Below are 24,326 nucleotides of genomic sequence, written 5' to 3' on the forward strand. Positions count from 1 at the left end.
GGAGGTGCACACCTGGTAGAGGGATGGATGCAGACTGGATCCCTAAATCACACATGGAGGAAAGTGGTCCTTGGAAGTCCCCACACTCATATTACATGTGAACTTAAAATAAACTCCTGCAATGCTTAGCCACTAAGGTTCCAGAGTTCACACGTTACCAGAGCAGAGCCTAACCTACCAGAATACGACACAGAAGACTACAGACTAGTTCAAGAACAGTTAGCCCAAGGAAATCAAGAGGAAAAAATATTTTAAAAGGCAAAATTTATGAAAAATTTTGAAGAAGAACAGAAGAAGAAAACATTGATCAGGATCTAATGAGAAGGAAATTTAAAAAAAAAAAAGAAAAAAGAAAGAAAAGATTAAACCTAAGAGCTGATTCTATGGGATGTGGAGAAGAGTAAAGCCCCTGGCAAAGCTGGTTAGCATGAAGAAAGAGAAAGAAGTACAGATTAAGAGCCACAACTCTATACTTGGAGAAGATTCCATTAAATTTTAAAAGCAAAATGAAATGAATGCCTTCCTATAAACTATGTTACTAAAAATGACTCAGGAAAAGACAGAAAATGTAAATAGTCTGATGTAGAAATTGGGAAAACTGTCAAAGATCTACCTCCAAAAATGTCCTGGAAAAGTTGTTTCCAACCTTCAATGAACATGTTAATTCCTAAACTCACTGCACAGAAACAGAAAGAAGTGGGCAATTCATTTCACAAGGTTATCAAAATGTGGCAGGTGTAGCAAAAGAAAAAAATTCAGATGTTCTCATTTATGAATACGGAATGCCAAAATCCTCAATAAAACAACAACAAATTAAATCTAGCAGTATTTTTAAAAATTAACAAACCTTAGTCAAATCAGATCGACTGCAGGAAGACCAGGAGAGCTGTCTTAGGGGGGTCATCTGTAGAGGGGTCAAACTCAGAAAACACAAGTTCCTCATGGGTAAGAACTCTATCACTGGTGTATTCCTAGTGAAAGCAATGAAAACAATGTCTGGAACATAGTAAGTGCTCAATAAATATTTATAGCATAAATTAAAGACTATATTAGCTGAAGGGAAAAGATATGATGATCTTTAGGAACATGAGAATACATTTAATCAAGATTAACTTTAGCACCAAAGAAAAACCCAGAGTAAAATAATAAAATTATGTAATACGTAATGTGATTAAAAAACAAAATCTCTTGAGCCACTTATTATGCATTTCTATGAAGAAGAGTAAAGATATGGAAGCTGACTTATTGCCCCAATATCTTAACACTGTTCTGTAAGTCCTAGACAATGCAATTAGACAAGAAAATAAAATAAGTATATACACTCGCAAGGAAGAAGCAAAAAGATTATTTGCAGAAAATATGAATGTCTACCTGGAAAAGTTGATAGCCTCAATTTTTGTAAAAAAGTATTTAAAAATAATGAGTCCTTCCATATATAGCTGTCCTATTTTCCCAGCACCATTTATTGAAGGAACTGTCTTTTTTCCACTGGATAATTTTTCCTGCTTTGTCGAAGATTATTTAACCATAGAGTTGAAGGCTCATATCTGGGCTCTCTATTCTGTTCCATTGGTCTATGTGTCTGTTTTTGTGCCAGAACCATGCTGTCTTGGTGATCACAGCTTTGTAACAGAGCTTGAAATCAGACAACGTGATGCACCCAGCTTTTTCTTTTTCAACATTTCCTTGGCAATTTGGGGTCTTTTCTGGTTCCATACAAATTTTAGGATTGTTTGTTCCAGCGCTTTAGGGTTTTAGAGGGGATGTGGGGTGGGGGGATGGGTTAACCTGGTGATGGGTATTAAGGAGGGCACGTATTAGATGGAGCACTGGGTGTTAAATGGAAACAACGAATCTTGGAACACTACATCAAAAACTAATGTCATACCATATGGTGACTAACATAACAATTAATTAATTAATTAGCTAAAGTAATGAGATTGGGGTTTTTTCCTTCTTTTTTTTTTAAAGACTTTATTTATTTGACAGAGATCACAAGTAGGCAGAGAGAGAAAGAGAGAGAGGAGGAAGCAGGCTCCCCCCGAGCAGAGAGCCCAACGCAGGGCTTGATCCCAGGACCCTGGGACCATGACCTGAGCTGAAGGCAGAGGTCTTAACCCACTGAGCCACCCAGGTGCCCCTGTAATGAGATTGTTTAAGACAGTGGTTGTTAAAACAATTACAAAAACATCAATAACTTTCTTATATTCCACCAATAAAGAGTTAAAAAAAATAACTTTCTTACATTCCACCAATAAAGAGAAAAAATAAAGAGTAAAAAAATAAAAGTTTCCAATCATTAAGGCAAGAGTAGTGGCAATGACAAATTACCTAAAAACAAAAGCAAAACTGTGCAAGACTTAAACAAACACTATTTTATCGGCTCATAAACAGACTTGCATAAGCATACCCTAGTCCCACACGGGAAGAAGTCTCAGCATACTCGCTAGCGTAAACTTGTCAATCTCCTCCATCTTAATATATTCACTTATAAAAATGCTGAGAAAAAAATAAACAGATAAGCAAAGCCAAGGAAACCTTAGCAATTCTAATTTATAAGGGAATAATGTGTAGACTGACTGTGGTAAAGGCACAGGAAGATCCACAGGCAAAGCCGTTGAGTTCTGATGGCCAAGCCAAGGAGTTGCTCTGGATGCAGCTGAGATGTGGGAACTGGACCAACCTCACTGCTCCACCCACCCAAGGCAAGGGACACCAACCCACAGCAACTCACCTGGGCAGGTGGGCTAATCTCAGTCCTGCTAACTGACAAGTCAAGAGGACAAATCAGAAATCCTAGAAAGAGATCCAAGTATGTGAAATCTTTTAGTACATGATGACTTCTCGATACAGTGGGATTGAAGTACATTATTCAATTCGATAGTAAGGTAACGACCTCGGTTTTAAGATTTTATTTATTCATTTGAGAGACTGCATGCATGAACAGGAGGGAGGGGCAAAGAGAGAATCCCAAGCAGACCCCCCGCTGAGCACGAAACCTTACATGGGGCTTGATCCCATGACCCTGAGATTCTGACCCAAGCCCGAATCAAGAGTCACACGCTCAACCGACTGAGCCACCCAGGTGCACCTACTATTTTTTTTTTCTTTAAAGAAAAACTACATGTGAGATACCCTAGTCATGTCATTCACCAGAATTAATAATGGATGAATTTAAAGTCTGATGGTAAATTAAATTATATAAATGGTACTGAAGATGTATGAATATTTACATAATCTCAGGCTGGGGAAAACATTCTTAAGCATAATATTTAAGCATAAGCCATAAATTGATAGGCTTCAGATCATAAAATATTATAAGAGACAAAATACAGAAGGCAAAAAGAAACTACAGGGAGATGGGTGGTCCTGTGACAAAGCACATATATGCTGAATATATTCAAAATTACCTAGGGGCACCTGGGTGGCTCAGTCGGTTGAGCGTGTGACTCTTGATTCGGGCTTGGGTCAGAATCTCAGGGTCATGGGATCAAGCCCCATGTAAGGTTTCGGCTCAGGTCATGATCTCAGGGTCCTGGGATCAAGCCCCACGTCAGGCTCTGCTCAGCAGGGAGCCTGCTTCCTCCTCTCTCTCTGCCTGTCTCTCTGCCTACTTATGATCTCTCTATCAAATAAATAAAATCTTTTTAAAAAATTACCTAAAAATCAATAGGAAAGCTATTATGACAGGACTTTTGAGAAACGGGCAAGACATAGGCAGGCAATTCAGAAAAGGGAAGAAATGCCCAGCCAATTCAAAAAATGCTCTACGTCACTGGAAACTGAAAGAGAAGCAAAGAGAAGTTTTTCATTTGTGCATTAACAAAGTTGTGATATTACTTCCTAAGAGGGTTAAGGGGAAGAAATTGGCAATTCTGCTGAGGAGGTAAATATAAAACGTGTGTGTGTGTGTGTGTGTGTGTGCGTATAAAATATACATTCACGTGGTCTTAAAAACTCACATGCTCTTTGACCCAGAAATTCTACTTCTAAGAGTTCATGCTGGGAAAGCAAACCAATGAAAAGTACTTGCTACATGATTAGCAAAAGGAAATTGACCGACTACACTGGAATATTACATACCCTTGAAAAAGAATACTATAGATACATAGTTGCTGGTACATAGTTTTTGACATGAGGTAACATTCAAGATGTAATTCACAAGGGAATGAAGCCAATTGCAAAAGAATATACAGGGTATGGTCTCTATCTAAGAGTACATGCCTATTAAAAACTTAGAAAATGATATCCAAAAGAGTAAATGAGGCCCCCAGGTAGTGAGATTACTGGTCATGTTTTTCCTCCTTGCCCATCTATAAGTTTATACCTTTCCTACCATAAACAAATATCATTTATGTAACCAGAAAGAGAGTTAAAAAAAGTAAATTGAATTCTGTGGGAAAATAAACATTTACTCTAAAAATAAACTCTGAAGTTGGAAAATGAAAGCAAAAACAGCTGCTTCCCGGACAGAAAGGATAGTTTTAAATTGCTAGATGGCCATGCGCTTCCCAGGGCCGGTGGGGTCCCCGTTGCCAACCGACTGAGACGCCCAGCTCCTGGCGGGAGAGCCCCTTGCTCTCCTCCCTCTCCCCACAACCTTCTCTCTGAACTATACCTGACTCCACGCAGAGCTGAAGCACAATTTTATTATTTGCTGTCATTATCAATATAGCATTTGAAATCAACTGTTCATTATTAATAAGCGGGATGCCTACTAATCCCCTCGAAAGGAACAACCCCAAATTACTGTTTTACTCACATGGTGGCTGACTCACTTTCTCTAGAGGCAAAAGAAAAAAAAAAAAGTGGTCCTTATCACCCATCATGGAAAATACTAATGAAGATTGATACATTTCCTTGGTGAGGGTGAAGCGGGAGGGAAGTCATTAACTGCTGGTGAAGAGAACGGCTCTGTGGCAATGACTTGCAGGTCTGGGATAACAGCATTCTGCAGGAATGCCCAGGCAGCCTCACAGGGATTGCTGAGAGCCGCCCAGATCTGCACAGTAAGGAGCTCAGAAGATGCAGGCCAAAAAAAATATTCTCTCCAGATTTGCTAGCCTGTTCATCAATTGGTGAGTACATTCTGTTATCTCACATCTATACACCAGAGCAGGTGGCAAGACACGCGCTTCCATAAAACTCAAATGGAAAAACTTTGCTCGGAGACGTAATAAATGTGCACAGTGCTCCTTGGGGGACCAGTGTGGGTCTGTCCAGCCCTGTGGAGCCAAAAGGAAGATGTGACCAGGCCCGCATTGGTCTGACAGGTCTGACTCCCAGGACACACAGAATAGGGGGGAACGAAGCCGTATGATGACTCATTTAGAATTGGTTCTGACTCTGCCCCCGATGTCCTACTGATTGGGTCATGGCTCTTAGGAGGCGTGCTGATGGGCAAGGCCGTGTGTCTCAGAGAAGACTTCAAGGAACGGATGCTCCCTGGCTTGGCTGTTGTGACCTACAGGCTCTGTCTCTGAGTGTCCAGCTCGGCATGCCTGGCCGCTGCAGCTCTGTCCCAGAAGCTGCACAGCGGCAAAGACGCTCGGCCAGGCTGTGCACCAGAAACCAAGCCCACTCAGGGCTGCCGGCTGAGCAGTCTAGGAATGGGAAGTGGGGCTCGAGAGAGGCTCCCAGCTCGGAGCCTCCAACACCAAATAATTCAACCTGCCCGACTGCCCTGCTCTTGAACATCCATACCCCCCACCCCCCATTTAACTTCTCTTGTCTCTTTGCAGTGAGGGGGTCTCTAAATTTCTGCTCAGGGTTTTTTTCAACCCAACACAAACCCCTGCAACTTCCAAGAAAAACACTATGCCTTTCAGGGTGCTTCTCACCCCAGCAACCAACAGATGCCCCTGAAGGTACAAAATGGCATATAAATCAGGCATGAACTGATCCCTGCCCACCTCTTAAAACCTGCCCCGTCTTTCCAAAGCCCACAGTGCAGCTGCTGTCCACTTCTCTGGGCATCCACTCCATCACAACATGACAGGAATTTCTCCCGCCTCTGAACCGCTTTGCACAATTTCCCGATCCACAACACCTGGACCTTTGGCTCCCTTATTCATTCAGATGTCAAAGAATTTCAGAGAAACTACTCTATGCCAGGCATTAGAGCAGTTAGCTGTCCCTGCCCTCAACAAACTTGAAGTCTAGAGGGAAAAATAAACAAGATAAAAACTGTGGTACAACTTAAAAAGCATGCCTTTAGAATACAGATTCCAAGAGAAAGGGGATTTTGTGTCCCTGCACTGTAATGTTTCTTGACTCCAGCAGTGCCTGGCACATAGCAGACATTCAATATTTACTGAATGAATAAAGAAATGGATGAACATATGAGTGTCTGCATATCATAGCGCATGTCACCCAGTAGGGAGGAGAGCATTTGTCCAAAGATGCCTACATCTACTCTTGATTCAGCATTTCCTAGTGTGAAATATGGTACAAGGCACATGGGGGCCAGGGAACACTTCCTGAAGGACGGAGTGAAATGAAGACAGTGAAAGTGGAAAACTGAAAGCAGAAGGAACCTGTTCAGGGACTGGAGAAGCACACCCAGGAGAGGAAGCTCTTCTCAATTAAAGGCAATGCATTTTATAACCTCCCTAACCTGTCCTCTCTACTCAGATGTGAGCACTTCGGGGGGAAAATACTAGTAACTCCATACAGGACCTTGAAGCACAGATACTCCTACTTTGTTCAAGTGATTAGAGCCAGGCATGAGCAGTTCCAGATTCAGAACTCCAGAACCTACAACTTTCGAAAGGCAAGTGGATAAAGAGCCATGGGGAAAAGTGATCCTCACGCCTATTGCTTGTTTTCCCTCAAAGACAGGAAAGTCCTCACTTCCCAGACACCCAAGGACAAGAATCCAGTGTTTTGCCAAATCAACTCCATAAAGCAATTACCACTTCCAAACATTCAATCCGACGGCTTCTACTGATTCAAGAAATTAAGAAACCATGCCGAACTCCTGCCTCATGCAGTCTCAGGAAGTCAAAGTGAATGCTGCCCCCTTTCATTTACCAGTGTGGACTCTACAGGAAGCCGTTCTAATCTTGTCAATAAGCATAAATTAAGCGTCAACTGTCTACGAGGCATTGGGTTATAGGTGCCATGCACTGGTGATCGATACATTCTATTGCAAGCAGACAAGAAAACAAAAGATGAAAGCTATGAGCATTTCAGAGCAAGGGGCACGGTGACAAACTTGAACAGGATGAGGGGCCAGACAGGGAATGGCGGAGGGCTGCCTCTCGAAGGCCTCTGAGCTAAGAGTTGAATGATGAGGAAGAGGTGTACGGGCAGCCCAAGGGGAGAAAAAGGCAAGAGCAAAGCCCCCAGATGGAAATGAACTTGAGTTGTTTGGAGCAAGGAAGGTCACTGTGGTGGGACCATAGTGAATGAAAACCAGGAAGAACAAACTGCGAGTGGAAAGACAAGGAGGAGGCAAGTCGGTAAGGTCTGACAGGTCCCTGGAAAGATCTGGGACGCTAATTGCAAGGAGATGCCACTGGAAAGTCTTAAGCAGCAAAGAAACATGAACTGATTTTTGTTTAAGACATCTACTCTAAAGGTCATCAAAATGAACACTTATTAGTGAGACACAGTGGTGAGCCGCCCCTCACTTTGCTGTCTGATAAAGACAGCATTTATCCACCGGCCAGCATCCACCAGCATCCTGACCAACAAGAGGAAAGGACCTCTTGGAGACCGGCTGCTCGGACTTCCAAGAAGGGGCTTTCAAATAAGCTCACTTATTCTGAAACCCAGCTTCCCCTCTTCCTGTGTCCTTCCCTCAGTGGATGAGGGTTAATAAATAAATAAATAAATAAATAAATAAATAAAAGGTTCTAAGCCTAAGCTTATAAATCTCTGCACTTTGAAAAAGTCCTGGAAAGAGGACGTCAGAAAGCCTGCACACCTAGCTCATATTTCCATTCGAACACTGACCTGAAACCACAAGACCAAGCTGGACCAGCAACCCCAGTTTATGGTTGGGGGGGGGGGGGGGGCGCTCCTGATCGCTTAGTTGCCCTGATGTCATGCCTGCTCCCAACCCCCAGCGTGAAGCAGAAATCAAGATATTCAAGACAGGTCAGCTCGACGGTCACCTGCTAAACGACCAAAACGGGAAAACACTATTTCAGTGTCCGAAACATCAAAAAGCAGCCCATGTGAGGCTCTATCTGTGGCGATACCATGCCAGAAATCTGGGCTAATCTGACTCTGCTATTCATAAATTCTCCCTCATGTGAAAGCCCATGTGTTTGGGAAAGGGAAATGAATCCAAGTCAATTTTAGACATTGTTACTTGGAAACCATCTGGAGTCCCTGGAAGCAGAAGAAGCCAGTGCATCCCCTGCCCTCGGATGCCCACCGGAATTAGGGCAGTATGCTTACCTGGGAGTTGCTGGTGCCCCGTTCCCCAGGAATGTCCCCACCCCCACCCTACCAGATGCCAGCTCAGGCTCCACTTCCCACCCAAGAAAGGTATTTGGTTTCCGCGAAAACCTAGTGGAGAGCCCTCCATGAGTGAAGCCCGCACTTGAACTGAACCCAAGGCTGGGTTCTCGGCTTTCCACTTCGCTCGAGAGCTGCACACCTCCATTCCTCCGCCACACAGCAGCACGGGAAATCCCTCCCCAGGAGCAGAAGTTCCATGAAAAATCCCCTCTGCCTAACCCCCCTGTGTTCACAGCATGTCTGGCTTCGGAGGAGACCCACCAGAATCCTTATGTAACGTTAATAGATGTTGGCACCCTGCGGAGAGGCTCCTGGAGACACTAGCCCAGATGTAGCCCATTTTCGCGGCGGAGACAGCAGGCTGGGTCCTGCAGCTTCCTAGGACCCGGCTCTGCCAGACCGACCATAGGGCCTCTCTTTGCCCTCCCCTACCTGGCTGAGGTCCTCTGCTTATCTCATCTTCCAGAGGAGCCGGACCTCCCTTCCTGCAGCCTCCCTCCCTCTACTGAAATCAGTCTCAGGACCGAGCCGAGCGCAGCGCCATTCCCCCGGCACCTTCCCGTCTCCCCTCCCCCTTCCCGAGCCCCTCCCCAACACCAATCGCCTTAAGAAACCCGGCCAAGATCCAGAATCTCGTACAGCCCTAGTCCCAGTACACAAACACGGCGGGAGGGGCAGGCTCCGCGCTGCCAAGCCGACCAGGCCCCACACTTCGCCCCGGACCCCCGGGGAAGCCTGAACTCGGCGCAGGGGAGGGGGTCTGCGAGAGCCACTGCGGGTCGGCAGCGTTCGGCACCGTCAGAGCAAACACCTGTTTCCAGGACGCTCGGCGGCCGGGTGGGGGAAGAGGGGAGTCCCGGGCGAAGGCGGGGAGGACGGGGTGAAGGGGCAGCTGGGGACGCAGGTAAAGGATGCGTCACACTCTGCGCTTGGCAACCGGAGCCCGGGCGCAGCGGGCAGAGCCAGGGAAGGGCTCGCGGGGCTGGGAAGTTCCGAGAGGAGGGGTCGCGCCCGCGAGCCGTCCCGGAGGGGCCGCCGCAGGGGCCGGCAGGCAGCGGAGCGAGGGAAGGCGGAGGGCAGGGAGGCCGGGCGGCCGGGCGGGCTCCATCACCTGCGCGCCCCGGCGGCCGCAGGCTCGCGGGCGCGCACCGGGGGACCTACCTGCCCACCGTCTGGTTGGCCAGCTGGCGCATGCGATTGAACTGCTTCTTCATCGTGGCCCCGCTGCCGCGCTGGCCCGGGAGCTGGGCGAGGACGGAGCAGCCCGGAGCCCGCCGCGGGTTACATGGCTCCCGCGCGGAGCCTCCCGGGCGACGGCGGCGGCACTGCGGAGCCTCCGGGAGCCGTCTGGCCCGCGCGCGGCTCCCTCCCCAGGGCACCGCCGCCTACTCCTCCGCCCGCCGCGGCGCCCGCTGCCGCATCCTCCTCACGCGCGCCGCCGCGCCTGCATGGGGACGCCCGCGGCCGCCCTCGGCGCCGGCCAGGTCCGCCCGGCCGCCTGCCCCCAGCCCCTCTCCGGCACGGGGACCCGGGAGTCTCCGCAGGCTCCGGCCGGCTGGCCGGGTGGTCCCCGCTGCGCCTGTGCGGCGGGCGCCGTGCATTCTGGGACTTGTAGTCCTGCGCCGCTGCCCACCTTTCCTCGTGCGAAGTTTGCAAGGACCGAGGCGCGCGGAGGTGGGGGCCGGCGGGGGCGCGGAGGCCGGCGCGCGGGGGGAGGCCGGCGCGCGGGGGGAGGCCGGTGCTTTGCACTGTGGCACTCCAGGGAGGGAAAGGTTTCACTGCTTTAAAAATAGCAAAGTGGAACCGGGACTACAAGAGCAAAGAAGGAAAGTGAGCATCTGTCTTTCATTGTATTTTAAGTGAATGTGAGGCACTGCTGTTTTGAATTCGCAGGAAGGAGATTTGTGCAGGCGGCAAGGGGCTCATAAAGTTGCCCAAAGCCACCTGGTAATTGCAGAGGTGCCCAGCTAAGCTTTCCGTCCCAGGGCCTGACGGAGCATAGCATGCATCCCAGAAGTGTCACCCTTAATTTTTACCAAACCCAAGAGGTAACCAGGAGCCAGAATGGAAGAAGGGTCTAATAACAGTGTTTCCGTGCCTATGGAACCAGCTTGACTGGGACAACTTTCTTGTATGGCAGTCTCACAGCTGGTCACAGGGGACCAAGGGGCATCAGCTGTGGCAGGCCTGGAGCCTTCTACACAGCAGTTTCCCATTGGCAGCTGTTGGCTCCTTGAAAAGGGTCCTGAATTTCCTTGTGCAGGCTCCATCCTTAGGAAAAGACAGCTGACCGCAATTAGGTTTTATCGTCCACCTGTCAAGTAAGACCAGGGTCCCTGTGGTAGGGGCTTTGGATCAGATAGGAGTTCGAATATTAGATTTCCAAATACCAATTATATAACCTTTGGGGGAAATATTGCATAATGTCTCTAAGTTTTCCCATCTCTAATAAAGAAAGAATACTGTCCAGTAGATAGCAAAGATAGAGAAGTGTTTGTAAATTAACACTAATTAAATAACAGGCATTTCTATGTAGTACGTGGGTTCATAGTTGTTTACTACAAATATGATTATAATCAGAATAGAGCAGAATGCCATTCCTCTGACAGACTTACTAGTCTGATAAATCAAAGAACTTTTTTGCAACGGTATATTTTGCATATGTTGATTATAGTTGCAAGATGTCCTAAATATGCTTCGCAGTATCTTGCTAGCCTGCTGCACAAAAGATGGTTTGAGGCAAGTCTTGGCTGAATGAACATGAGATCTTTAATTAATTGTGAATTTAGCCTCCGCTTATTAGGTCAGGCAGCTCTAGCCAATTAATAAGTGAAGGCATGATTTGCTCTTAACCAACTGTGCTATGCTTCTAATGTCAATATCATTTCTATACACACTGAAATTATTGCCACTTTGAGATATTTTTAGCAACCAAGGCACAGCATGGTTTTTAAATGTATAAATAAAAGAGATATTAAGAGTCACTGGATGACTTTGAGCACCACTATCTCTGCTGACATCTAGAACTGCGCTGTCCAAGAGAGTAGCCACTGATCACATACAGCTATTGAAATTTAAATTAATTAAAATTAGATGAAATTAAAAATGTAGTTCCTCAGTCATCCTCGCCACGTCCTAAGTGCCTAATAGCCACACGGGCTGTATCAGACAGTCCAACATAGAATATTCCTATCCTCTCAGAAAGTTCTATTGGTGGAGTGCTTAAGTGGTTCAGTCGCTTAAGCCTCTGCCTTCAGCTCAGGTCATGATCCCAGGGTCCTGGGTTCGAGTCCTGCATCAGGCTCCCTGCTCAGTGGGGAGCCCTCTCCACCTGGCTCCTGTTCCCTCTTTGTGTCTGTCTCTCTCTCAAATAAATAATTAAAATCTTAAAAAAAAAAAAAAGAAAGAAAGTTCTTTTGGACAACAGTAGTATTAGGGAACTCTGTAAGACAATTCCAAAATTATGCCAATCCCTGTCTTCAACCTGGGGACATTTCAGTTCTAAAAGGGAACTTTCTACTTGTCCACAAACACAGCCTATCCTGCCAGGGTGTATTTTACTAACGGGTGGCTTCCTTACATATTTCCTGTTCTATGAACTTTTCCTCCCCTTGGGAAGCAGCTCGTGTTTTTGTCCTTCCTACCCAGGGACGGGATGACAGTGCAGAAAAAAGAGAAAGGGGTGTCAGGTCTGCTCATCAGATCCCTCAAAGCAGGTTTCAGAAACACGCGTGAGAATAGACTTTGTAAAGAAAAGCAATTTTGAGTTTCAGGAATCCAGGCTTTGGACCTTTAATAGTCTATACCAAAAATGGTTGAAGTTTGAAGAACACACCATCTTGCCTTTTGTAGATAAAAAATTCCCAGGGTGTGAGGTGTTGAGGATGATGATAGGGGAGGGGAAGGGGAGAGAGGGAGAGGAAACGGAGATGACGCATATACAATTTGATTATGGTGCAAAAGGTCACTGCCTGTACCTATGAAAGGGGACTACACTTCACCATCCCAAGGAGGTCAAGATCAATCATACAATTCTCTTTGGACATAGAATATGCACAGAGTGATGGTTGTCACTCTTGAGCAGATTGGAATCCCCCCCCCTCCTCTTTTCAGTCCGCCTTACGACCAGCAATGACCAAGTGTTACTTATCCTTTTCTGATTCCAATCACCTTTATACCTACTGCTATAAAATTTACACCATGTGAGTCTAAAGATGCTTTTTTTTTTTTTTTAAGATTTATTGGACAGAGACACTGAGAAAGGGAACAAAATCAGGGGGCAGAGGGAGAAGCAGACTCCCCCTGAGCAGGGAACCGAATGTGGGGCTCCATCCCAGTGCCCTGGGATCATGACCTGAGCCAAAGGCAGGTGCTTAACTGACTGAGCCACCCAGGTGCCCTAAAGATTCTCTTAAACAAGGTGACAGATGTTCCCATCTTTGGGCAGTTTCAGTTCCAACATTTCAGCTTTCTTGACTCTGTACCCTTGCCAGAGTTTTATCATGGGCAGAATGTATTTTCCTACCTAGTAACTTTCGACTTGACTGTGTGTGACGGATTTGGCCAATGGCAGGTGGGGGGGAAGTGCAGTGGCCAACTCCAGCCTACACATTAACAGGCTTTATACATTTTCCCATTGTCCTCTTTACCTTTTCCACCAATCTGAGAAGCACTTTACCTAGCTGCCTATTGCCGCTCACCTTGGGCTCTTCCACAGACACCTGTGGACCAGACGGCACTGGAATTAATGAAGTAATTGATGAATTCATCTTAGAGCAGGTTATTTTAAGAAACAGATAAAGTGAATATATCTAAAGGGGAAAGAAGCAAGACGGAGACACAACCTTAGGCATGAGAAAAATGGATTTAATCACAGGTGCAATTTTATATTTACTTATTTAAAAATAAGCTCTGCTTTGGGAGGGGAGGGGGGTGGAAGAGAAATTGCTACAGATGTTTCAAAAGTAACAAGAATGAGTAGACCAGGACCACTAAAGAAATTGAAAACATTGTCACAGAGTAACACTCCCCGAAGTAATCAGGCCCAGACAGTTTTACGGGGAGCTATTTAAGAGATTCAAGGAACAGATTAATTCCTCTGCTATTTAAAGTGTTCCAGTCACAGAAATAGAATGAAAGCAACCCAATTCATTTTATGAAATTGGCTTAACCTTGTTACCAAACCTAATGAAGATAGCACAAACACAAAAACAACCTACCAAGATCACTTACAAAATAAAAATTGTGAATAAAACGAACTCACTAATAAAATGTTAATAAATTCTAACAACATATGTGCTTCTGTACAAATGCACATACATCTTAATGGTATTTATTGAAGAATAAATAATTCAGATAAATTAAAAGATGAAAATCATGCATATCCTCGCTAACCAAAGATAACCACGCATTTATAAATATATTTCAAAAATGGAATCACACTTGTTAGGTCAATATGTTCTTTCCTGTCTTCTGTTATTTTAAATATCTCTGATTAACACATGGGTGGCTAAAACTGCACACATACTTGCTTCCTTGAGATCAAAATTGAAGAACTAGAATTTGTGCACTATGTTTTTTAAGCTTCTTTGGTATTACCAAATTATTCCTCTAGATAGAAAATGAAAACATTTTGCAGGCCCACTTCTTATGCACAAATTTTCTATTTTCCCCACACTCTGACCTACACTATAATACTTTTAATAATCTTACCAGGTAAATAGATGAGAAATAGCATTATAGTGCCATTTTAATTTGCATTTTTTTAAAAAAATCACATTAAAACATTTTGCCCACATGTTTCATGGCTATTCAGTTTTTCTTCAATGAATTGCTGATTTCTTCATGTCCTCAGCCCATTTTTCTGTGGTGGGGTTCCATACTTTATTGTTGATTTTTAAAAGCCCATTAGCTCTATTAATTATATTCATACTGTTGTGTCTGATGGCAAGACCTTTCTCTAGTTTGGCTTCTTCCTTTTAAGATCCCTAATGCTGATTTTTGTCCTCCATGAATTTTATATTTTTAATGTGGTCAGATCCAGTAATCCCTTCCTTTATGCCTTATGCCTTAGGTTTGATGCTTAGAAAGCCCGCCCTATCCCCAAATGATGGAAATATTCAACGGTATTTTCACCACAACATTTTATTTGTCAATTCTCTTTATGTATACTAAATTTTAAATGCGACATTTGGGTTCAAAATGTTAACTAAAGCTAGTAGTTTTGACTCATTTCTTCCTCCGATGTCATTTGGAAATAACTCATCAAAGATAATAAATTCTATGTCACTTATAGAAATTAGAGAAAGAAGGGCACCTGGGTGGCTCGGTTGGGTGGGTGGCTGCCGTCAGCTCAGGTCATGATCCCAGAGTCCCAGGATCGAGTCCCACATCGGGCTCCCAGCTCCACAGGGAGTCTGCTTCTCCCTCTGACCTTCTCCCCTCTCATGCTCTCTCTCGCTCTCTCCCTCTCAAATAAATGAATAAAATCTTAAAAAAAAAAAAAGAAATTAGAGAAAGATGCCACTCACAATCTTGGTGGAGAATGGCATGGGTGATTTTTGGGTGAGGGGAGAACGGACCAGGCAGAATTTATTATTCTTTGGGGGAAATTAAATGAAGATCTACACCATCTCTGATAAACTACCTCCCCTCCCCCGCCCCCCAGTACCTCCCTCTGCCATTTCAGCCACCACAATCTGGACTAACCAGACCTCTCTATGTGAGAATGAACAAAGAGAAAAAAAGACTGAGTAGTTGAATAGTAAAGATGATGGTAATAGATCACATCCTTAAGTACTACACTAAGTACACTTAACCCTTGAACAGCAATAACCCTCCAGGTGTGACTTTTGACTCTTCCAAAACTTAACGTCCAATAGCTCACGGTTGACCAGAAGCTTTACTGATTACATCGTCAGTTTGCACATATTTTGTATGTTTCAGGTACTATCCATCATATTCTCACAATAACTAACTTTTTCTTTTCTTTTTGGTATTTCTATGCTACACTGCTGGCAAGTTTTTTCAAATTGTTCTAAGTCTCCAAAAACTTTGTCCAACAGATTTACTGAAAAATAGTCACAGATAAGTGGACCTACACAGTTCAAACCCATATTGTTCAACATCCATGATCTCATTTAATCCCTAAAAGAACTGTGGGATCAGGGTTTTATCAGGATACCCATCTTACAAGTCACAGCTCAGAGGGTTTTGGTGAATAATGATTCACGTGCCACAACTGGGATCCCAACCCAGGTTTGTCTCGTTCAAATGCCTGTGCTTTTATTTTATCTATGAAACAGGGAAGCAAATCTGAGAATTCAGAGAAATGTCCCCCTGTGAAAGAGTTAAGCAGGAAGTAAGGGAAAGGCAGTTTTGAAGTCTAATTTGCATGTTTGGTGAGAATTGAGAGAACATTTCTTTGATATGGCAGGGTCTGGCTGCCACGAAAGATGGCCATATTAAATAAGAAAGAATTCTTGGATCAATGGAATTAATGAAATTCAGTAGAGACAGGAAATGGCAGAATTGGTACTGCCCAGAATGGAAAGGGTGCATTAGGAGATGGGCTGGAAGAATGCTCCCAAAATCCAGAGGAAAAAGTAAGTAACTCAAAGAAATGAAGGGAAAAAGGAAAAGAGACATGGAATCGTATTCAGAAAATTCAAAAAATATGTAATAGAATTTCCAGAGCAGATGATGGGGAAATAAGCATAAAAATGTTAAAAAAAATTTTTTTTTGCAAAGCTGAAGAAAGACTCAAATCAAAATCACAATGATCACCAAGTTCCAGAAAATATTACTGTGGAAAGGAAAGGGGGAACCCTACACATATCTTGGTAAAACCTCTGAATTTCAAAGATACATGCTGTGTTGTATATTTGAAAGTTTCTAAGGGTAAATCTTAGAAGTTCTCATCACAAGGAAAAAAAATGATAACTATGTATGGAATAAGTATAATTAGACTTACAGTGGTGATTATTTTGCAATATACACATATAACAACTCATCATAGTCACACCTGAAACTAACAAATGTCATATGTCAATTCCATGTCAATTTTTAAAACCAAAAACAGCAATAAAAACGAAAGCTACAAATACGTTTAGGTACTATTCAGAGAAAAGACATTTGTCTCTGAAGAGAAGCTAATTCTCTTGGTACCTGCAACACTCAATGCCAATAAAATTTGGAACCACATTTCTAGAGCTCCAACAGAAATAGGTTGTGACTCAAGTGCAGTTCAGAAAGTCTACATCTGGTCCAACGTTCACAAACCAGGGCAAAAGAAAGTTATTTTTAAACGTGTAATGACTGGAAAGGTTTATAGGCCACTCATTCTCTAAACTATATTACTAGACCATCATTCTTTCCAAAAGAAATTTTTTTTTTTTACTTTTATTTATTCATTTGACAGACCGCGATCAGTAGTCAGAGAAGCAGGCAGAGAGAGAGGAAGGGAAGCAGGCCCCCCGCTGAGCAGAGAGCCTGATGCGGGGCTCGATCCCAGGACCCTGAGATCATGACCTGAGCCGAAGGCAGAGGCTTTTACCCACTGAGCCACCCAGGCACCCCTCCAAAAGAAATTTTTTAAAAAATCAAAATAAAGATCAAGACAGAGCGATTTCTGCATGACCTTGGGAGAGACAATGATTTCTTGAACACGACACTAAAAACTCTCACCTTAATGGAAATATTGGCCAATGGGAGTAGTTCATAATGAAGGACTTTGGTTTATCAGATGACACCATTAGGAGAATGGAAAAAAAAAATAAAAACCATCCTCAGTGTGCGAGAAGTTGTTTGCACATACAAAACAGTCAAAGGACTCAACTCCAGAATCCTACAGTCCAATAGGAAAAAGGTAGAAAACCTAAAAGAAAAATGGACGAGACTTGGACAGCACTTTACTGCCCAGGCAAAGCCCCCGTGGCTAAAGAGTATGTGAAAAGTTGCTCGGCGTCATTGCTCAGCCAGCGTATGCCGACGGATAATACAGCGAAACCCACAGCATACCCACAGCATCGCTGCTATTGAGAAACACAATTAGAACCGAGTGTGGGTGAGGACACGGAGCAACGGGAACTCGTGTTTCAGGCAGAGGGAACTCGGTATAAGCACTTCAGAAACTGTTTCTTTCACGTTATCTGCTAAGGCGTGGCCATAGGCATACCCCATGCCCTAGTCATTTCCCCTTTCTACAGAAATGTGCGCCTATTTGCAACAAAAGGTAGGCGCTAGAATGCATCCGCAAAACTTTTGATAGTCAAAAATTGGAAACGATGGAAATGCCCATTAACGTAGAGTGGTAGGGACACCTGGCTGGCGCAGTCCATAGAGCCTAGGCCCTTGATCTCTAGGTCCTGAGTCCTAGCCCCATGTGGGGTACAGCGATTTCTTCAATAAATAAACTTAAAAAAATCAAAAGGGGTTCCTAAGTGGCTCAGTTATGAAGCATCTGCCTTTGGCTCAGGTTATGACCCCAGGAGCCTGGGGTGGAGCCCTGCTTTGTGGGGGATGGTGCACCTGCTCAGTGGAAAGTCTGCTTCTCCCTCTGCCCCTCCCCCATGGCTCATACACATGCTCTCTCTCAAATTTGTAAATAAAATCTTTTAAAAAAATAAAAAAAAAAAACAAGCCAATAGAGCAGAGAAATGAAAGGTGATACACTCAGGTAGTAGAAAGCTATATGACAAGGAGAATGAATGCATTCACCCAACAGTGGGTAAAAACACAGACGAACCTCAGCAGAAAACAACAACAACAACAACAACAACAAAAAGCGCTAAGCAGGAAAAGGTAGCCTTGGAAAAGTACTTTTCATTTGATTCCGTTTATATAAAGCTCAAAACCAAGCAAAAACAAATTGATGGTAACAGAAGTCAGGAGAGTGGGTGCGGGTACAGGGGGAGAAAAGTGTGCTAGGAAGAGGTCAGTTTGTCAGCCTGACCCCTGCAGCCCGTCAGCTGAACAATGAAGAGAGGTGAGAGTGGACGGGGGTTCTAGATCCTTCGGGTGGCTTATATTTAGGGGGACTATAGTCCTGGTTTTCCTGGGACAGTCTTTGATATGCCCGTTGTCTGGCCTTCTGTTGGATAGAGCATTTGTCCCAACAAAAGCCTTCTGATCTGGACGATAAGTTTTAGGGTCATCCCTGCTGGACCCTGTCTCCACCCGACCCGTTCCCCTTGGGAAGTGTCCGTGTGAACCCTTATCTATGTGGCGTGCAACAGAAGCACAGAGAGCTCGAATCCTGTCCTGGGTTTGGAACAACAGGAAGGACAGAGGATTCAGCACGCCAATCTGAACGGGGCCACGTTACTCAAAGAACCCCAGTGTCCCCCTGGAGACGCCCAAGCTGACTTTTTTAGCCCGGAGGTCCCTTGGCTGAGCATAACACCAAGGAAGCAAGACCACACTTTCTGAGGAGCCCTTAAGGCTGACACCAATAAGAAGTGGAAAGTCCCTAGACTTCCCTCTCGGTAGCCGTGGCTCTAATTCTCTGACCCGGGTGCTAGGAAGCACATCGGTCCATCTCAAACAACCCACGTTGGTTGAAACAAGATCCTCTTGTCTCGAAGGATATACACTGGTATTCCATTTTTAGAACAAAATCCAGGAACGGTGGGTCCTTCTTTCCGTTACTAGATAAAGGGCATTTCTTGACATTTGGAGCTGACGTGAGCTTTAGAATGTTAAAGGGGACTTGCTATAATCTAGGCATGTGGGGAGTCAAGATTTCCACGTTGAGCCAGAACTGGAGGACGGTGGCTCACCGCCACGTAATGATAACCACGGATATTCACTTATAAGGCTGCTGGTGATGAGGACAAGGTGATTCTATTACTAGTAGTACTAGTGATGGTTAATTTTCTGTGTCAGTCGGACTGGAGGAAGGGATGCCTGCATCGTGGGTGAAACATCGTTTCGGGGTGTCTGTGAGGTTATTTCTGGAAGAGATGGCCTCTGAATCAGTAGACTGTGCAAACAAGGACCATACACACCAATGTGGTTGGATGCCATCCCGTTGGTGGCGGACTCAAACAGAACAAAAAGCGGAGGAAGGAAGGGGGGATTCTCTCTCTCTTCTTGGGCTGGGCCGTCCGATTTCAGCAATCCTACATCAGAGCTCCTGGCTCTCGGGGCAACCTCAATCTCTTATATCCTCCGAATATGGTAAATTCTCATTCATGTTCAAACCTTTGTCTAGGCTGTTCCCTCTGCCCGGAATGCATGCAATCCTTTTGCTGGGCCGACGGCTGTATCCAAGTGGTCTCCTTTGGAGAGTCCTTGACCATTCTCCCTACCTAAGATTTTATGAAACGCCCTTCGTCTGACCCCTACTACACGGGCATCGTATGCCCTTACTCCCACATAAGCACTTACCAGACGATGTTGTCCTTCCTTACCTGTCTCCATCTCCAGCTGACAACATTCTTGAAAGTGGGGTTTGCATGTTGGAAATCTACGGTTCGTGCCTCTTCAACACCTGTTCTCTCTTTTGCTAATAGCAGCTCAATGTTCCCATAGAAAGATCTCACTTTCTCTACTGTCAGTCCATGAGCTTCAAATGATCCCACTCCACCGCTCAGGGGTGGATGGGGGGATCCAGACCCTGTGAGAGGATGTGTACCTCATTCTCATGGCCGCAGAGATGGGGTCCAGGATGGGCCCACTGACAGACAGAGGGAGCGGTGAGATTTCTGCTGTGACTTAGGAATGCGAAACTCTCTTTTGCTGGAATTGGTTGCCTGAAGGATGGACAACTGGGGCTTCTCACCAGCGTGCCCTTCTTCCTTCTACATGGGGAGAGCCCACCAGAACGTTGAGTGGAGGAGGAAAGGCAGAGCCATAGCATTAAGCAAGATCGAATCTAAACGAGGGTGTGGGATCCCCCTCCCAGGGCTCCTTTCACGACAGCTCAGTTCCTGCACGTGGTTTACACATTCACTGGTGGGGCACTGGCAGGAATGAATTGAGAGAAAATCAAACAAAGACTGAGTCTTGCTTGGGGAAGTCTACGCATATCTTTGATGCCCAATGGCTTCCGCGTTACTATTTACCTTGCTCAGTTGCTAAACTGATGAAAATGAGGGGTTGGCTGAGAGGCGTGTGTATATACCTTTATAACACATTTGGGACAGGAGGGTCTGTGCCTTTTCACAAAAGTCTCTGTCATTTTGATGTTGTCAGTACAAGTGAGATGCATACTGTTTGAGATCAGGGGCTTCGGAGATAAAGCATCTGGCAGCTGGCTCTGTATGTTTCAGATGCAGAATCTTAGGCAATGGACTGAACCTCTCTGAGCCTCAGTTTCTTCATACATAAAATGGGAATAACAGTAGTCTCATGGTGCCGTTGCGAGAATGCACAAGACAGCACCGGTGAAAGGCGTGGCACGGGGCCTGGCGTACCATACAGTCGGGGCGGGGGGTGAAAGAAAGCTCACGTCTTTTTCAAAATAAACATTTTATTTAAAAATATATTTATATATTTTTTTAAAAGAACACATGCCAACTTTGGTACTTTAGCCATTGCTTCTTTTCCTGGTAATCCACCTTTCTTTCTGGTAATGGATAGTTGAGCAAGGGAGACAGACGTGAACACAACACACAGCTCCCCCCAGAAAACATATGCCGGCTTTTCTGATTTCCTTGCAAAGTATGTCTTTGGGTTTCTCCATCAAAGGGCTTCAAGCACCCTTTTTCCTCACTGTAGGCCCTCTGGAGGGGAACTCTAGGGAGCAGGGTGCTTTCTCTTCCTTTGGAAAACACTAGAATAGCATCCAAGTTCCCCATCATTATACTCCCTCTTTCCATAAACACTTTGGAGCTGTTAAACCATTCGTAGAGGAAACTCGGGTGACCAGTGTCCATGATGGGAGCTGGTGATTAAAGAAGCATGAGATGTTCAGGAGTTTGTTGGTCCTAATCCACTGGGGAAATCACCAGATCCTAGAAGCAGAATCATTACTTCTATGTTGTTGACCCTAGTGAGTCCTCTTACAATTTCCCTGGTAGAGGGTAGAGAAATTCTTCCCAGGTCTTTCCCTGTCTTGAAATCGTCTTCTTGTGCATCGTCTCAAGCTAGCCAGGAGTCCTCCGGAAATGTGGATTCTAGAATCAAAGTCAGCTTCCCTAACACAACCTGAACAGTTCCCGGAACTATAGGACCATCTGGATTTATAGGAGATTTGTAGGAGAACTACAAGAGAATGAAGACCCCCAGACTCTTTTTATTCTGAGTTGACTCATTCCTGACAGCAAACGGTGTGCCCGCCTTTGTGGGCTTCCCACTGGGAGGAATAAAGAGGGGGGGGGCTGATTGCTCTTCTCCTAAGGGGCCTGGCTTACAGTGGGCACCCCTACCCCACCCCAAATGTCCCTTTTGCAGAGAGAGCTTGTAAAGTCAAAGACAGGGACCAGAAAAATGAAGACTACATCCTCCACACCTTTTTTTTTTTTTTTTTTTTAAATCATAGCAAAGGGTTTCTGATTTGAGGACTGGGAGATTCCAAGTGCTCTTGCTTGTAGGAACCACAGCTCAAGTCCCAGAACCTGAACCGTGGGTACACCTCGTCCGATTAGTGGTGGACATCTGGGAATCGGTGTGCTCGCCGCAGACCAGACGTCAAGGAATGGCCCACGGGGTGAGTTGACTTGATGTGGGAGTTTCAGCCAGGTCTGTGTGTGTTTCTGAAGAGTTGGTGGAGTTTAAACGGATCTTGAAAAGGACTGTCTTAAATCATCGGGAAAGGGTTTTGTTTGTTTGTTTGTTTGTTTTTCCAGATCAGAAAGAAATGTCTTTGAATGTCAAAGGCCACCAGTGCAGAGACCCGTGACTATTCAGACGGAGACTCTCTTGGCTTCCCTCTTTCTTTTCCTCCCTCTTTTGCTCCTTCTCTCTCTCCCTTCCTTCCTTCTTCCTTCCTTCCTTTCTTCCTCCCCTCCCTTCTGTCCTCTCCCCCTCCCTCTCCTCCTTAAAACAGAACGCGTGCCGTCTCAATGATATTGTTAGAAGCAGGGCTACTACGAATGACCGCTCGCTTAAGGAGAGCATGTGCACAGATGCATTTTCTGACTCTGCTGAGTAAGCGCGAACCCACGCGGCCGCAGCGACATTGGGGTTGGCTGCGAACTCTGTGGGGCCTGCGTCACCACGGGAGTCCCAGAAATCTGGAGAAAACCACATGCGGCTCCTTGCAGCTCTGAGAGTGTGAAGAAGCTGGAACGTGGCCACCTTCAGTCGTCTCCGCGCATCCCCCTAGTCACGCCCCACTGGTCTCCAGAAAAGAGGACGCACTCAACGGTTTAAAAAGTACTTAAAATAAAAACTCCCGCTAGCAGATAGAGGACTTAGCGTGGTCTGATTCACTCGGTGCAGCCGACTTCTCTGAGTTTCTTCCAGGTATCCCTAGTTTTATACCGTTAAGTGCCGCATCTGACAGATGGGGAGAGAGAGAGGGAATCGGTGTGCGGGGCCTGTGGGAGGGGGCTGAGACCAGGAATCCAGGGGTCTGCTCTGTGATGCGTGTGCAGTGCTGGTAACATCCTACCGGCGTCTCCAGACAAGTGCACCATCTTAACAAAGCACAGCGGCCTCCCAACCAAGGCCAGTCCTTCTGCTGGAAATAGCCCGAGTAGGGGACCCTGCGAGTTTGTTTTCCAAAGGCGGCAAGGGCGCAAAAATAACATAAAGTCGTACAACATGGCACATGATAAAGGTACTGACTGGCAAGCTTCGTCCAGATCCTAATAAAATGTCAACATCTTTGGGACCAACAAAAGTGAGGAATGTGTTAGTAAGAGTTTTCTCCTTCCCAGGAAAGACGGGTAATGCTTCCCTCTCAGCTCCTGGTTCTGATGACTGACATAAGAGAAAATGGAAAGAAAAAAAAGAAAAAGTACAGTGTGGATCTCTCAAAGCAGGGTGCTGATCAAGGAATGTCAGAACGGTCTTCGTGTCCCTCTGATGCTTTCCTACAAGAGACGGTGTTCACCGTTCCCGGCAGCTAAGGGTGAAGCTGTTGTGTCTCTTCACGTCCATAGTCCTTGTCAAGATGAGCATGGCCATGGTGAGCAAGTGGCCGTGAGTCACGGGGCTCGAGCTGTCAGTCATACACAGAGAGGCAATGTGGGGTCTGTTGATGAATCAGGAACTCATAGTAAGAAAGGCCAAGTATCATTTCACATCAAGCTGGGGCTTAAGGGCTTTGGGTAGAGAATGCTCTGTAACACTGTGTACATGTAACATCGTGTAGAGACACAGACACATGGCATGGATACAGACACGCATATGTCTACACACATATGCACCCCTACCCCCCACCTTAGATCTGCCAGCATTTCAGAGTAGCGGTCCCCCAAAACACTCTGTGTTCACACATGTTTACAAGCTAACAATGGAATGACTTCTAAAATCTTTGGTTTATCAAAAAGAGAACTTCTAGAATCACAATGTTTTTGGTTATCTTCTCCGTAAGTGCACAGTGAATATTTCTTTTTTTTTCTTTTCTTTTCTTTTTCTTTTTTTTTTTTTTTACAAAAGAAGAAAACAGTGCCTTAAGTGATTTAAATTAAACAACACAACAACAAACCAACCAACCAACCAGCAATAGCTACTCTCTACGGCATGCACTAACGAAACGGTGGAGCCACAGTGAACGTGAGAGAGACCGTCCTGCCCTTCGAGTGTTTCGACTTCCCGCAAAAGCACGAGGTAATGAGGGAGGCGCGGGAGACCATTATTTTTCTTCTTTCCCTCCTTTTTCCATGTGCAACTGTGTTTCTTTTCACCGGCCCAGACCTGCCATCCTCTCTCCTCGCAAATATCATTCAGATCTATCTTTACAA

At 45.3% G+C, this 24,326-nt stretch overlaps 1 protein-coding gene across 5 annotated transcripts in view; it reads right to left on the reverse strand.

The window, feature by feature from the left end:
- The window catches only part of ARHGAP44 (Rho GTPase activating protein 44), a 164,197-nt gene extending 154,236 nt beyond the window's left edge, over positions 1 to 9,961 (reverse strand). For 2 of the 5 annotated variants that reach the window (XM_059379535.1, XM_059379534.1), the window contains exon 1: positions 9,634 to 9,959. In XM_059379535.1, coding sequence (XP_059235518.1) covers positions 9,634 to 9,686 — 53 coding nt within the window. In that variant the 5' untranslated portion in view covers positions 9,687 to 9,959. Of the gene's footprint in view, positions 1 to 9,633 lie in introns of all 5 variants that reach the window. The other 3 variants (XM_059379533.1, XM_059379532.1, XM_059379536.1) reach the window with 2 other exon arrangements.
- Between the last annotated feature and the right edge of the window lie 14,365 nt (positions 9,962 to 24,326).

The sequence above is a fragment of the Mustela nigripes genome, chromosome 16 (genome assembly GCF_022355385.1).
Source record: "Mustela nigripes isolate SB6536 chromosome 16, MUSNIG.SB6536, whole genome shotgun sequence".
In the NCBI taxonomy this organism is placed as follows: Eukaryota; Metazoa; Chordata; class Mammalia; order Carnivora; family Mustelidae; genus Mustela; species Mustela nigripes.